The sequence below is a fragment of the Bufo bufo genome, chromosome 1, assembly GCF_905171765.1.
Source record: "Bufo bufo chromosome 1, aBufBuf1.1, whole genome shotgun sequence".
In the NCBI taxonomy this organism is placed as follows: Eukaryota; Metazoa; Chordata; class Amphibia; order Anura; family Bufonidae; genus Bufo; species Bufo bufo.
Window position 1 is genome coordinate 86,550,525 of NC_053389.1, and position 14,387 is coordinate 86,564,911.

The following is a 14,387-nucleotide window of genomic DNA, read 5'->3' on the forward strand; positions in this document are numbered from 1 at the left end:
TTTGGAGGGGAGGGTGTTGGAAGCTCAGGGGGACGCCCCGGCCTCCTGCCCCTCGGGTAAACTGTTTCTGCCAGAAAATTTACGACTGGAGATACTAAAAGAACACCATAACTCCACACTGGCAGGACACCCAGGTAGTAGGGCAACCTCTGAGTTAGTGTCTCGTCGCTTCTGGTGGCCTAAATGGCGCCAGGAGGTGTTGAATTTTGTGTCTGCATGTGCTACCTGTGCTCGTTCTAAGGTAGATCATACTCATCCGGCAGGGTGTCTTTTACCTCTGGCCATCCCCAACAGGCCTTGGACGCACCTGTCAATGGATTTCATTACGGATCTACCAGTATCAGCGGGGAAGACTGTTATTCTTGTAGTTGTTGACAGATTCAGCAAAATGGTGCACTTTATTGCTCTTGCCGCATTGCCTAATGCTAACACACTGGCTCAGGTTTTTATTGACCACATCGTGAAGCTTCACGGGGTCCCTTCCGATATTGTTTCGGATCGTGGTACCCAATTCGTTTCTAAATTTTGGAAAGCTTTTTGTTCCTGTTTAGGGGTTCATCTGTCGTTTTCTTCATCTTTCCATCCACAGTACAACGGTCAGACTGAACGTACCAATCAAAACCTAGAGACATATTTGAGATGCTTTGTTTCCGAAAATCAGGAGGAATGGTCATCTTATTTACCGTTAGCCGAGTTTGCCATTAATAATCGTCGTCAAGAATCCACCGATAAGTCACCATTTTTTGGTGCGTATGGTTTCCATCCTCAGTTTTGTACGTTTAGTGAGGGGGGGGCCGTCTGGGATTCCCGAGGAGGAACGATTTGCGTCTTCACTTTCTTCAGTGTGGCAGAGTGTGCAAGAAAGTTTGAAGAGAATTGGTGGTAGATACAAACGTGCGGCTGATAGGAAGCGCTCTGAAGGTCCGGACCTTGGGGTGAATGACTTGGTGTGGTTGTCTACCAGAAATATCAAGTTGAAGGTTCCCTCGTGGAAATTAGGTCCGAGATTTATTGGTCCTTATAGGGTAATTAAGATCATTAACCCGGTGGCTTTTCGTCTGGAGCTACCTCAGACTCTAAGGATCCATAATGTCTTCCACAGATCTCTGCTTAAGAGATATGTAGAACCTCCTGAACCATTGCCACTACCGCCTCCACCGGTGGTTGTTGATGGCAGTCTTGAGTTTCAGGTAGAAAAGATTGTTGATTCACGATATGTTCGCCGCTCTCTTCAGTACCTGGTGCACTGGAAAGGTTATGGTTCCGAAGAGAGAATGTGGGTTCCAGCATCAGAGATAAAAGCGGACAGACTCATTCGGGCTTTTCATAGTTCCCATCCGGAGAGGCCTGGTCTTGAGGGTCCAGGGGCCCCTTGTAGAAAGGGGGGTACTGTCACGACTGTAACTGATCCAGACAGGTCTGGGAGGAGAAGGTCGCAGCGACTTGCTACTCGCGATAGCTTGTGAGTTTGCTCCGTGGTTCAGGGTATGTCATCTGGGTTTTGCCTTGTGAACCTTTTTGTCCTGACTGGGAGTTTGTAGGCATCCTCCTCAGGTGAGTCCTGTCTGCCACTCCCAGCTACTATATTAGTTTCACTTTCACTTGCAGTCATTGCCAGATATAGTCCTTACTTCCAGTGCTACTCTGACCTTGGAAGGAGATCGTTTGATGGTGTTGCTGTGGAGCTCTTGTCCGGCGTGGACTGTCGTGTTTGGGTTCGCCTTCTCTGCTCGTGACTGGATAAGTCTATCTTTGCTATAGTTTGTTTGTTGCTGTCTTCCCCTGTTGTTTTCCTAGACGTGAGTGATGGTGACTAGCGCTCCCATCGGCCTTTCCCCAGTCCAGTCTTGTTAGGGCGACTGAGGGTTTAGGCATCCTGCTCGCCGCACGGGTTCACACCCCGTCTAGGGTATCAGGGCAGACAGGTGCCAGCTTAGGGTTAGTCAGGGGTGGCCATTCTATTTCCCATCCGTAGATAATGGTCCCCCTTCCCCTCCGTCTGGTGCGACACGACTGCTGCTGGGATAGCGGTCGTGACAGTAACTGAGCAGATTGTGAAATACTCAGACCGGCCCGTCCGGCACCAACAACCATGCCACGCTCAAAATTGCTTAAATCACCTTTCTTTCCTATTCTGACATTCAGTTTGGAGTTCAGGAGATTGTCTTGACCAGGACCACCCCCCTAAATGCATTGAAGCAACTGCCATGTGATTGGTTGACTAGATAATTGCATTAATGAGAAATAGAACAGGTGTTCCTAATAATTCTTTAGGTAAGTGTATACTGTATGTAAAGAGAAAATAAAGATACAATATCCATCGCTGGGGTTAAGCAGATAATCACAGTTATCAACAAATATTGTAAATAACCATTGTAGGTTGGAACAAGTTAAATAAAATAGTACAACAACATACTGTCTCTGAGTCTCAGCTCTTTTTATATGTCTCCATGTTTACATGAAGGGTGCATTGTCCACAGTTGCCACACCTTATTCACTTTACAGCTATGTAAAAACCTATAGGAAAGTAGTTTTTCATAAATATATGTGGTATTAAAAGTCGCTATTACTTCTTTCATATCTGGGGGGTTTATTTCTTTCCAATGTCACACTACCACTAGCTTTGCAATCACCAAGGGATAACCCACGATAGTACGGGCAGGTACGGGAAAATAATCTATATCAAGGAAGAGGAGAGCTAAGCCTGGGGAAGGTTCCACTCTGTAATGTAATATCTCAGATAAGAGGGAGAATATTGCGTTCCAGTAAGGAAGAAGAATGGGACATGACCACAAAGTGTGGCATAATATTCTATTCTGACCACATAGTCGCCAGCATTGAGGTGAAGAAGTCGGAAAAATTATGTGTAATCTATTAGGTGAATAGTACCAAGGCAAAAGGGTCTTCATGGCTGTTTCATAGTGGGTTGCACATCTATTTGTTGTAGAGGAAAAGAGAATGGCCCTACTCCAGGCTTCAGCTCTGTACATTTTGCCTACTTCCTTTTCCAAGGTTATTATAGGGGCCGTTTTCACAAATATTGTATTTCGAGCTATAGTGTCATATCAGTCTCATTATTTTAGTGTCAGTATGGAAGGAAGGATAAGATTTATTGAGAGCTGCTAGCAAATGTATCAGATGCAGATATTTATAAAAATCCTTATTTGGGATTCCATATGTCATATGCAGGTCCTCAAAGGATCGCAACGTCTCCTGGAAGTACAATTGTTGAATTGTGTTTATTCCGTTATGTACCCAATTAAGCAGAGATATATCGCCCATTAATCCTTCCAAGGCCTCTAGAGGGGCTGTTGTTATGCAGTCCGGTGATGTTTTTCCCACTGAAGAGTGGACTCTACGCCAGATGTCTACAGAGTTCCGTAATACATGTGACCTCCCTAGATTCATAGTGGTATCTAACACAGAACTATACAGTAAGGCTCTGAGATTTTGGGTCGGGGCTACATTTTTCTCTATATGGACCCAATTTTTATCATTATTTCCTGTCCACCAATCTCTCAAAATAGAGACGTTGGTAGCTATATAATAATGATGAAGACACAGCAACCCCAATCCTCCTCTGCCTCTCCTTCGGATCATTAAGTTGTAGGAGATTCTAGGTTTCCCATTTCCCCAGATGAACTTATTAATGAGTTATTCAGCTTTCTGAAAGAAACTAGTAGGTAGGGACAATGGAAGAGTCCGGAAAATATATAACACTTTAGGTAATGTGAATATCTGAAAAGTAGCTATACTGCCTGCCCAAGAGATGTCATGCTTTGCAAAAGTGGATAAGCCTTGTTCTATTGTTTTCAGTAGTGGTTCATAATTATAGGAATATTATAGTGATCGGGTTTTAGTGAGGCGGATGTCCATGTATTTTATCTCGGTGTCTTGCCAATCTAGGAGAAAGGAAGATTTTATTGCATGAAAAGTATTTTGAGAGATATTCAAGGGTAGTATTTGGGAATTGTATTTGTTAATCTTATAATAAGATAGGGAACTAAACTTAGAGATGATATTTAGAGCACACTGTAGCGAACTATTTGGTTCAGTCAAAGTAAGGATAATGTCATCAGCATATAGAGAAATAAGGTGTTGTCTGCCTCCAATGTTGATTCCTTTGACATTATTATTCAGGCGCAGGTGTTGTGCAAGGGTTAAATGGTCAGTATAAAAATCAGTGGGGATAGAAGGCACACCTGACATCTTCCATTACGGATCTGAAAGGGCTCAGAAACAGCTCCATTAGTGAAAACTCTGGCCGAGGGGTTACTGTATAGATTTTGTATAGCCGAGAGTATTGTTCCTTTAAAGCCCATGTGTTGCAATTCCGAAAGGTAAAGGACCAATTTACACGGTCAAACACCTTCTCGGCATCCAATGTGATCGTTATCATAGGGACCTTGTTCGCCACCATAGGGACCCTGTTCGCCTCTGCTTAATCTAGGATATTTAATACCCGCCTAGTATTATCAAAAGCTTGTCGTCCTCTGACGAACCCTGTTTGATCAGATTGTACCAAAAGGTGTATAACTGATGACAATCTAGATGCCAGTAACTTGGCATAGAGTTTAATACCTACATTTATTAAAGATATAGGCCTAAAGTTCTGGGGCACATCTGCTTGTTTTCCCGCTTTAGGTAGTGTTAGTATTAATGCAGAGAGCATCTCTGACGGGAATGGGGTTCCCTGTGAGGCTTGTTAAATTACTGCTTCTATGCAGGGGGATAGTAATATGGAGAGTTTTTTTATAGAATACTCCTGAAAGGCCGTCTGGGCCCGGGGATTTACCGTAAGGTAGTGTCTTAATAATGTTAAGGATCTCCATTTTTGTGATAGGGGCGCATAGAAAAGTTAGCTGTTCCTCTGTCAAGTTCGGTAACTGTGCTTTATTTAGAAAGTCATGCATTAAAGTAGACAAATCATTTGGAGGGGTTGTTGATCTCCAATATTATAAAGATCATGATAATATTCTTTAAATTAAGCGGAAATATCCCTAGGGTCTATAAATTTGGTCCCCGTTGTTGGATGTTTAATGTAGCAGATTCTGGAGCAGGTGTGTTGGGATTTTAATTTGGAAGCTAGGAGTTTGCCAGCTCTATTGCTTTGAGCATAATATCTGGCTTTAGTTTACACAAGGGTTCGTTCATAGTCATGTAAGAGTAAACTTCTCAGTTGATTACGAACATTCCTTATGGACTGGGAAGTACTAGCAGTTGGGTTCTGTTTGTTCAGTTTCTCAAGTTTGTCTAGTTCAGTCAATAATGTGGTTAGTTTAGATTCTTTAGCCTTCCTATCTTTATGACTAATCTTCATCATGATGCCCCTTATTAAAGCTTTATAGGCCTGCCATTCAAAGTATACATTAGATGTTGTCCCTGTGTTGAATCAAAAAAAATCTCTTGTAGCATTCTCTATTTCTTTCCCATATAAGGAGTGGCTGAGGAAGATAGTATTGTTTCTCCATATTTTATCTGTATGGTTGTCAATTACCTCTTGGATTACCAGTGTTATTGCCGCATGATCTGACCATTTAATTAGATCAATACTAGTTGCGCTGCTCCTATATAATAATGCACGATCAACTAAAAACATGTCAATGCGGAAATATGTCCCGTGCCTATCTGAGAAGAAAGTAAAATCCCTCTCCGTACCGTGGTGTGCCCTTCATACATCAAAGAGTTCTTCTGAATGTACAAATGATGATAGGCCTACAGATGTAGCAGGGTTAACACTCAAACCCTTAATTAAAATTTATTAACTCATCGTGTTTTCTTGACACAAAAGCCATTGAAAAGCAATTAAAGATGTTTGCTTAACGCATTTAGTTTAGATAACACGTCTCATAAAGCATGAGTGTTAACTCTACTATATCTGTATTTCCACCAGTCTAGCAGGATTGCTGGTATCCATAGAAGGATCCAAAATACAATTAAAATCCCCGCAGATAAGCAGGCGCGCCTGCTTGACTTTGTTAACGCTTTTCATTAGTTTACGCAGAAAAGAAGTTTGTCTGCGGTAGGTGCATAAACATTAACAATGGTGTATGTGATGTTATTTAGTGAGCACACCAGAATCACATATCGTCCCTGAGCATCCATTATCTGTGCTATCTGAGTGAATGCAAGTGTATTTCTAAGAGCAATTAACACTCCTCTTGTCTTCTTTTCTGAGTGTGAGTGTAAAATGATTGGAAAGGAATGGTGCTTCACTCTATGTGCATCTTTTACCAATATATTAGTTTCCTGTGCGCACAATACATCAGCATGATGCATCATCGCCTCCCTCCACAAATAGGTTCTTTTCTGTGGACAGTTAAGTCCCTTCACATTAAGTGACATAAAGTGGAGCAACATTTAGGTGGTGTATACCTTCATGGTAATCTGACTCAGGACAGTGGACATGAATACAAATAAACATGAACGAGAAAATGAGCCAAACTAGGAATTAAATCATTGGAACGGAGTCCTAAAACATAAAAGGATACAAGCACAGCTCTAGGCTGTGATCAGTAAACTGGGGGTTTAGTCCCGATGTAATACCAGAAAGAGGGTTTTACATCTTATGCTGCACCAAAGATCTTGGTAGTATAACATAAGTTCAGCCCGGTGAATGCGGTGAGGGTGAGATCTGTCTTCCATCTTCGTTCCTCCGGGGCGATTTCCAAGGTTGATTCGGTTCCATGGTTACCAGACTCAGGTTCTATGAGGATAGCAGCTTCTTGCCATTGTCCAAGGTCTTGATTGTATGCACAGTGCCATGCTTTTTTAACATGATCTTAACTGGGTATCCCCAGCGGTAAGGAATATTGCTGTGTCTCAGCTCGGCTGTGATAGGAGCCAACAATTTTCTTTGGCGAAGAGTTGTCGCTGACAGTTCTGTGTAAAGTTTGACAGCTTGGAAAGGATCCGGTAGGACTGACATTTTCCGAGCAGCAGATAATATGGCTTCTTTAATGTGAAAGAAATGCACTCTGGCTAGTGTGTCCCTGGGTACTGTGTCTGCCAAATGCGCCGGTCTAGGGAGCCTGTGAACTCGGCCTATGATCACATCTTGCGCAGATAAGTCAGGAATCAAGGACCTGAGGAGCTTCTGTATGTACGAGGTGATATTAGATGGGGGGATTGCTTCTGGAATTCCTCGCAGCTTGATATTATTGCACCGTGAGTGGTCCTATAAGTCCGCAAGTTTAGACTTCACCCGTTCAAACTCATCCGCCATATCATTGTGGGCGTCAATTACATTGTTTGGGGCTTCAGCATATTCTCCCATTTTTGTTTTAATATGTGATACTCTAGCATCAAGGGCTTGCACCGAGGCAGATATAGGTGCTAGTAGTGCAGTAATGTCCTACGTGAGAGAAAATTTCAGAGCTAGGAGCATGCGTTTAAGGGGCTGTTCAGACACTGTGGAATGAGTGGCTGGAAGAGCAGTTAAAGTATCATTAGCATGCCCAACTGATCTTTCACTTAGTGAGGTGGCATCTTCAGCGTTAAATAAACTCTGGAGGTTTTCAGGGTGTGTATCACTTGTCTATGGCTGCAGGGGTCAGACATGTTTGAATGCATCGTGCCTAGTCCCAGCCTCCTGGTGTGCGTCCTGCTCCAAATCCCCTATTCTGGGGTCTGTGCTTTCTGATATAGGAGAGAGATGTGGCGTAGACAGTTGTGAGAATGCACTCACCAATGCTGGCTGTAAAGGATACAGTGAGGAACACTCCGGGTCTGGTGAGGTCGGAGGAGGAGAGCGGAGCGAGGAGCATGCGGCGGCGCCATCTTTGCTGTGCTCCGGCTCAAAGAACTTTCGCAGGTCAGTGTCTTGTTTGTGCTGTGTTCTGCGGGTCTTCCCCTCCCAGATGGCTTCTGGGTATGCAGGGCAGAATCGCTGCTGCTGTGTCCCTATTTTAGGGTATAAGTGCAGGCTATTTTCTGCAGCTGGTCGCTGTGTGCAGGAACCCTGAAATTAAGCAGCCATCTCCCTCCGATGCCTTGCCACATCCCCGTAGCGGTTCATTTCTGAGACGTCCGTATAGACGTCCGTTTGAAGACCCTCTCCATCTCCGTGCTCTGTTATATGCGGTAAAATCTTTTGTGAGTTATTTTAGTGGAAAAAACAAATCTTATTCAGCGTTCAGCGCTGTAATATTATGCGGTAAAATCGTTTGTGATGTATTTCAGTATTTAAAACAAATTGTAATCAGCGTTCAGCGCTGCAGTTATATGTGGTAAAATCTTTTGTGACGTATTTCGTTGGAAAAACAAATTTTATTCAGCGTTCAGCGCTGCAGTTATATGCGGTAAAATCTTTTGTGACTTATTTCGGTGGAAAAACAAATGTTGTTCAGCGCTGTAGTTATATGCGGTAAAATCTTTATTGAAGTATGTCGGTCGAAAAACAAAATTAATTCCGTGTTCAGCGCTGCGGTTAAATGCAGTAAAATCTTTATTGAAGTATTTCAGTCGAAAAACAAAATTTATTCTGATGTCAGCGCTGCGGTTATATGCGGTAAAATCTTTAGTGACGTATCTTGATGAACTTTGCGACTCTTCCAGGCTCCAAGCTATCTTTACGCTTTGTCTTCTCATTGCCTGTAGCTATTAGAGGCCTGTTCATGCCAGGCAGATTCCCCCAGAAGTATCTTGGTCGATCGAAACTGTCGTTGTGCCATTCTATGGCTTCCTCATGCTGCTGCCACCTCCACACTCTTTGATTGTGCCATTCTGTGGCTTCCCGATGCTGCTGCCACCTCCAGACTCTGTCATTGTACCACTCTGTGGTCTACTCATTCTGCTGCCACCTCCAGACTCTGTCGTTGTGCAATTCTATGGCTTCCACATGCTGCTGCCACCTCCAGACTCGGTCATTGTGCCACTCTGTGGCATAATCATGCTGCTGCCATCTCCAGACTTCTCTAGCCGCAAGATGAAGTTTTCTGTTCTCCCATACACAGGATCTAAGGATTGCCTTTTTTATAATTATTAAATTATTGATTATTTCATTTCTCCACAAGCTTAACAACAATACTTTCTACTAGTGGTTTCCCAGTTGGTGCAGTGTAACTAATTTCAGCTCTGCATGTTCAAAATTAATTTTCCTCTCTCAGAAAAGCTTTATTTATGTAATTTCCTTAGTGAGACGTCCTCGTCTCATCTATTATTTTTTTCACGTCTTAGCCATGAAAGAAACATTCAAAATAAACACTAACAAATTATTGGAAAATACACTTACAATGTAGCTATGTGGCTTACCCGCATCAATATCTCATATTTTAGACTAGGCAGAGAACACTGGAGGATAAAGGTGAAAAAATATAATTATAATTCTTTATCCATCCAAGTAGGCTTGTATACTGACTGTTTCATCAGAAGCGGCCAGTGATACAAAATATATGCACCTGTCAATTTGGTCTCTTGAGGACACACTTTAATATGCGCAATGTAGAAATGCATTGAGACAGAAGTGCTAATGAGTACTATGTAGCCATGATAGGCGGGGACACAAGAAAATCTAGTGAAATGTTGGTTATTAGCGGCACTGATAAAATAATGTGCTGTGTGTAGGACGCTGTACTCTGTGCAGGCTTGCTGTCTGTTATGATTGTAGGCTGAGAGGAAACCGCAACATTATAATTAGCAGCCACGTAGGTGGGGATATATTACCAAATACCACATAACACTTGTGATGTCAGGATACCAACCACTGTCACATACAAACAGGGATAGTGCAGCCCTAAACTGACTGGACCCACTAGCACTACCTACTTACACGATCACCCTAAGCAGTGGCCCACAACTGGACTGTCCCTATACTGCAAATTCTGCAATACGTGGTGGGCGACAAACAGAGACCAACCAACCAACACAATGAGAGTCATCGTACAGAAAAAGAGTAAAATCGGAAAATAAAGTACAAGTAACGAGAAAACAAACACACCAAAGAGTCAGAACCAGGAGGTCAATACAATACCAAACGCCAGAAGCCAAAGCCGTACTCACAAAGTCAAATCCAGAAAATCAAAGCCAGGGGAGACTTCTATAAAGCAAGAAATTCAATGGCACCTGTACTCTGCAGTTGGCAGCCTTTATACTGGTGGAAAGGAAGCTCAAGCGGGCGTGTCTGCACGATGGGTGGAGCTGCTGCCTGTTTGCCCTGATTTTCGGGAGCCTCAACGCACTTACTCGTTGGCAGGGGCTCCAATATCAATGTGAGCCACCCTGCAGTCCTGGTTCCTCCGGCTTATGGACACCGCTGTCGCACAGAGGCAGCAGCAGTCAAGGGAAGCATTGGAGGTGAAATATGAGACTAGTGTCTGACTATAACTTAGAAACATTGCTGCCTTAACCTAAGTGAAATCAACTGCACCCCCAACCAATAAAGACATATGCTGGTAATGTAATGTGAGCGTCTGGTCCTCACTTAGTGCTGAGAGATAAGAATCTACCATCTCACTCGCACACTGTGGCACTTACAGTATATCAATTAAACACAGATTTTTTTTTTATAACTGGGCAAAAAACACACCAGTGATCTTATATAACGGACTGCACTACAATAGGTCGCTTCAACAATCTCATTTACATGCCTAGGAAGTTTGCGGTATAACAATGAAACGCATCATTGAGTATTACGTCTTGTGGCATTTAAAACGTAGTACATATCTGGGGCTGTGCGGCACTATTTAATTATACCACCAGCACACAAAGAGGTTTCACCCGCACACAATACTATTTGGAAGGATAGAGGATTGCAATTATATTTTTTCACCGTTATCCTCCAATGTTCCTTGCCTAGCCTGAAATATGAAATGCTAGTGTGGGCAAGCCACATATTTCCCAAGTTTTTTGTGTTTGCTGTATTGTTACCGTAATCTCCAATACATTTTCCAGTTAACAGCATATGTTTTAATCAGTTTAACATATTTTACAGTATGTAAACACCCTGCCTGCCTGTTTACCATGTATTCCACCATCCAGACTTCTATTGTGCTGTCCAGATCTCATAAACCTGCATTCAAGTCTTAGAGACTGTTCAGACTATACCTGTTGTTTTCCTGTGTTTTTGGTGCGTTTTGTGTATTCTGAGCTTCTGGTACTTGCACCAGAGTCCCTGACCCCTGTGGGTTAGCTGTTAACTGCACCAGGACTATCCCTGGAGGTAGTGTTCCAATTGCTTCCCAGCAACGAAGCCAGATCTCTGTACAGATGTTAAAGGGTGAATATAAGGGGAGTGCTAGAATAATGAGCTGAAGGCTTAGCCCAAAGTCAAACCAATTAGTTGTCACAGTGGGTCCACACTTGCTGATTTGTAATATTAAGTTATCCAAATTTACTTTTGGTGAACAGATATGATTTATAAGACAAGTTATATTCAAGAAATGTATATAGATGAGTCTCTGGAAAGTGAAAACAGCTCTGTGCAGTATGTTGCACATTTTCAATGTAGATAATTAATTCCCTATAGATAAGCAATGGCTATGTGCTTCTCTATCGATTTTCTAAGATGCAAGGTATGCTGAGACCTAATATACCTAATACTTGGAAACTAGAGGTTGGACAAATCCAATTTTTCGAATCCGAATACGTTCTCGAATATATTGAATCTTTTGAATCTCGAATCCTACGAATCCTGTACATAAGAATTGTGTGAATGGTGTAAGAAACAAAGTGATCCAAACACTTATGGGGGGATCTCTTGATGACACTGTTATGGGGAAGAGATCTGTGATTGGCACTGTTATGGGGGGGATCTGTAGATGGCACTGTTATGGGGGGATCTGTGGATGGCACTGTTATGGGGAATCTGTGGATGGTACTGTTATGGGGGGATCTGTGGATGGCACTGTTATGGGGGATCTGTGGATGGCACTGTTATGGGGGATCTCTGGATGTCACTGTAATGGGGGATCTCTAGATGGCACAAGAGCTTATTAGCCATTGTGTGGTGAAGTAAGAAAATTACAGCCCTTTTTAGCATGTATTAGTGGCAAAAAAATATATATTATTTGGAGTTCAGCAGTGCAGTTATATGTTCTAAATCCCTTTTTGGAATGTATTAGTTGCACAAAAATATATATTATTTGCCGTTCAGCGGTGCAGTTATATGTTCTAAAGCCTTTTGTGGCGTGTATAAGTGGAAAAAAATAAGGGCCTATTTGCAGTTCAGCGGTGCAGTTGTAACGCCCCAAAGTGGTATTACCACCTTCCCCCCCATCTCTTATATTTGATCATGTGTCATCTTACATATTTATTGCCATGTCCTGAACAATGTATATTTATTTTCTTTGCAAAAGACTGTTTAAGTGTAATGTGCCCGGTTCACCAGCAGATGGCGGCAACATTGGTAGAGCTAGTTTTCTTAGAGTGGAACCTTCTATCCATTCTAGCCCTCTCTAGAGAGGAAGGAGTGTAGCAGCCCCTGCATGGGGAAGGCTGTGTGCAAACCAGACTTAAGCCAAAATCTGCTGATAACCAAGATAAAGTTTGGAAGCTTGTTCCTTGATGAAACTGCATGCCAAGTAAAGTTGTGTTCAACATTAATTCAAGTCTGGATTCAAGTTATTTCACCCTCATCCTTACCACCTAACTATTTCAATTGCACCGCTGCGGATGACTACGCCTGGGGTTCCTATTATCCAGGTAGGAGCACTGTGACAAGTGCAAAAGCCGCACCTAAAGGGACACTGTAGGTAACCCTTACACCACTCTGGCATTCCTACACCTGGGTACCACCAGTGCCATCTACTTAGGGGGACCTAGTCCCCAGTTGCTGAAATGCAACTGGTGTCATGACAAAAACTTAAGCACTGATAACATCTAAAAGGGACCCTCTGGCTGATGTCTCATCTGTGGCGCGCTGCACAGTTATATGTTCTAAAGCCCTTTTTGGAGTGTATTAGTGGCAAAAAATATATATATTATTCGCCATTCAGCAGTGCGGTTATATGTTCTAAAGCCTTTTAGGCGTGTATTAGTGGCAAAAAAAAAATTATATTTCACGTTCTGCGGTGCAGTTACATGTTCTTAAGCCTTATGTGGCGTGTATAAGTGGAAAAAGTAAGGGCCTATTTGCCGTTCAGCGGTACATTTATATGTTCTAAAGCCTTTTTTGGCATGTATTAGTTTCACAAAAAAAAGTATTTGTCGTTGTGTGGTGAAGTGAAAAAATTACAGCCTTTTTTGGCGTGTATTAGTGGCAAAAAATATATATATTTGCCGTTCAGCGGTGCAGTTATATGTTTTAAAGCCTTTTGTGGCGTGTATTAGTGGCAAAAAATATATATTATTTACCATTCTGCGGTGCAGTTATATGTTCTAAAGTCTTTTGTGGTGTTTAATAGTGGAAAAAAGTAAGGGCCTATTTGCCGTTCAGCGGTTCAGTTATATGTTCTAAAACACTTTTTGGCGTGTACTAGTGGCAAAAAACTATATATATTATTTGCTGTTCTGCGGTGCAGTTATATGTTCTAAAGCCTTTTGTGGCGTGTATTAGTGGTAAAAAGTACGGGCCTATTTGCCGTTCAGCGGTGCAGTTATATGTTCTAAAGCACTTTTTGGGGTGTATTAGTGGCACAAAAAAGTATTTCCCATTGTGTGGTAAAGTGAGAAAATTACAGCCCTTTTTGGTGTGTATTAGTGGCAAAAAATATATATTTGCTGTTCAGCGGTGCAGTTATATATTCTAAAGCCCTTTTTGGTGTGTATTAGTGGCGAAGAAATATATATTTGCCGTTCAGCAGTGCAGTTATATGTTCTAAAGCCCCTTTTGGCGTGTATTAGTGGCAAAAAATATATATTTGCCGTTCAGCGGTGCAGTTATTTGTTCTAAAGCTTTTTTGGTGTGTATTAGTGGCGCAAAAAAGTATTTGCCATTGTGTGGTGAAGTGAGAAAATTACAGCCCTTTTGGGGTGTATTAGTGGCAAAAATACAGTTGCAAGAAAAAGTATGTGAACCCTTTGTAATGATATGGATTTCTGCACAAATTGGTCATAAAATGTGATCAGATCTTCATCTAAGTCACAACAATAGACAATCACCGTCTGCTTAAACTAATAACACACAAAGAATTAAATGTTACTATGTTTTTATTGAACACACCATGTAAACATTCACAGTGCAGGTGGAAAAAGTATGTGAACCCCTAGACTAATGACATCTCCAAGAGCTAATTGGAGTGAGGTGTCAGCCAACTTGAGTCCAATCAATGAGATGAGATTGGAGGTGTTAGTTACAGCTGCCCTATCCTATAAAAAAAACACACACCAGTTCTGGGTTTGCTTTTCACAAGAAGCATTGCCTGATGTGAATGATGCTTTGCACAAAAGAGCTCTCAGAAGACCTACGATTAAGAATTGTTGACTTGCATAAAGCTGGAAAGGGTTATAAA

At 42.1% G+C, this 14,387-nt stretch overlaps 1 protein-coding gene across 3 annotated transcripts in view; it reads left to right on the forward strand.

Annotated features, from left to right (window-relative positions):
* Positions 1-14,387, forward strand: part of DRD2 (dopamine receptor D2) — a 337,249-nt gene that overhangs the window by 281,216 nt on the left and 41,646 nt on the right. Inside the window, exon 6 of one of the 3 annotated variants that reach the window (XM_040415549.1) lies at positions 5,049-5,060. The exons of the other annotated variants lie outside the window; for them this stretch is intronic. Within the exon in view, the coding sequence (XP_040271483.1) occupies positions 5,049-5,060 (12 nt within the window). The remainder of the gene's footprint in view (positions 1-5,048; positions 5,061-14,387) is intronic. 3 annotated transcript variants of the gene reach the window in all.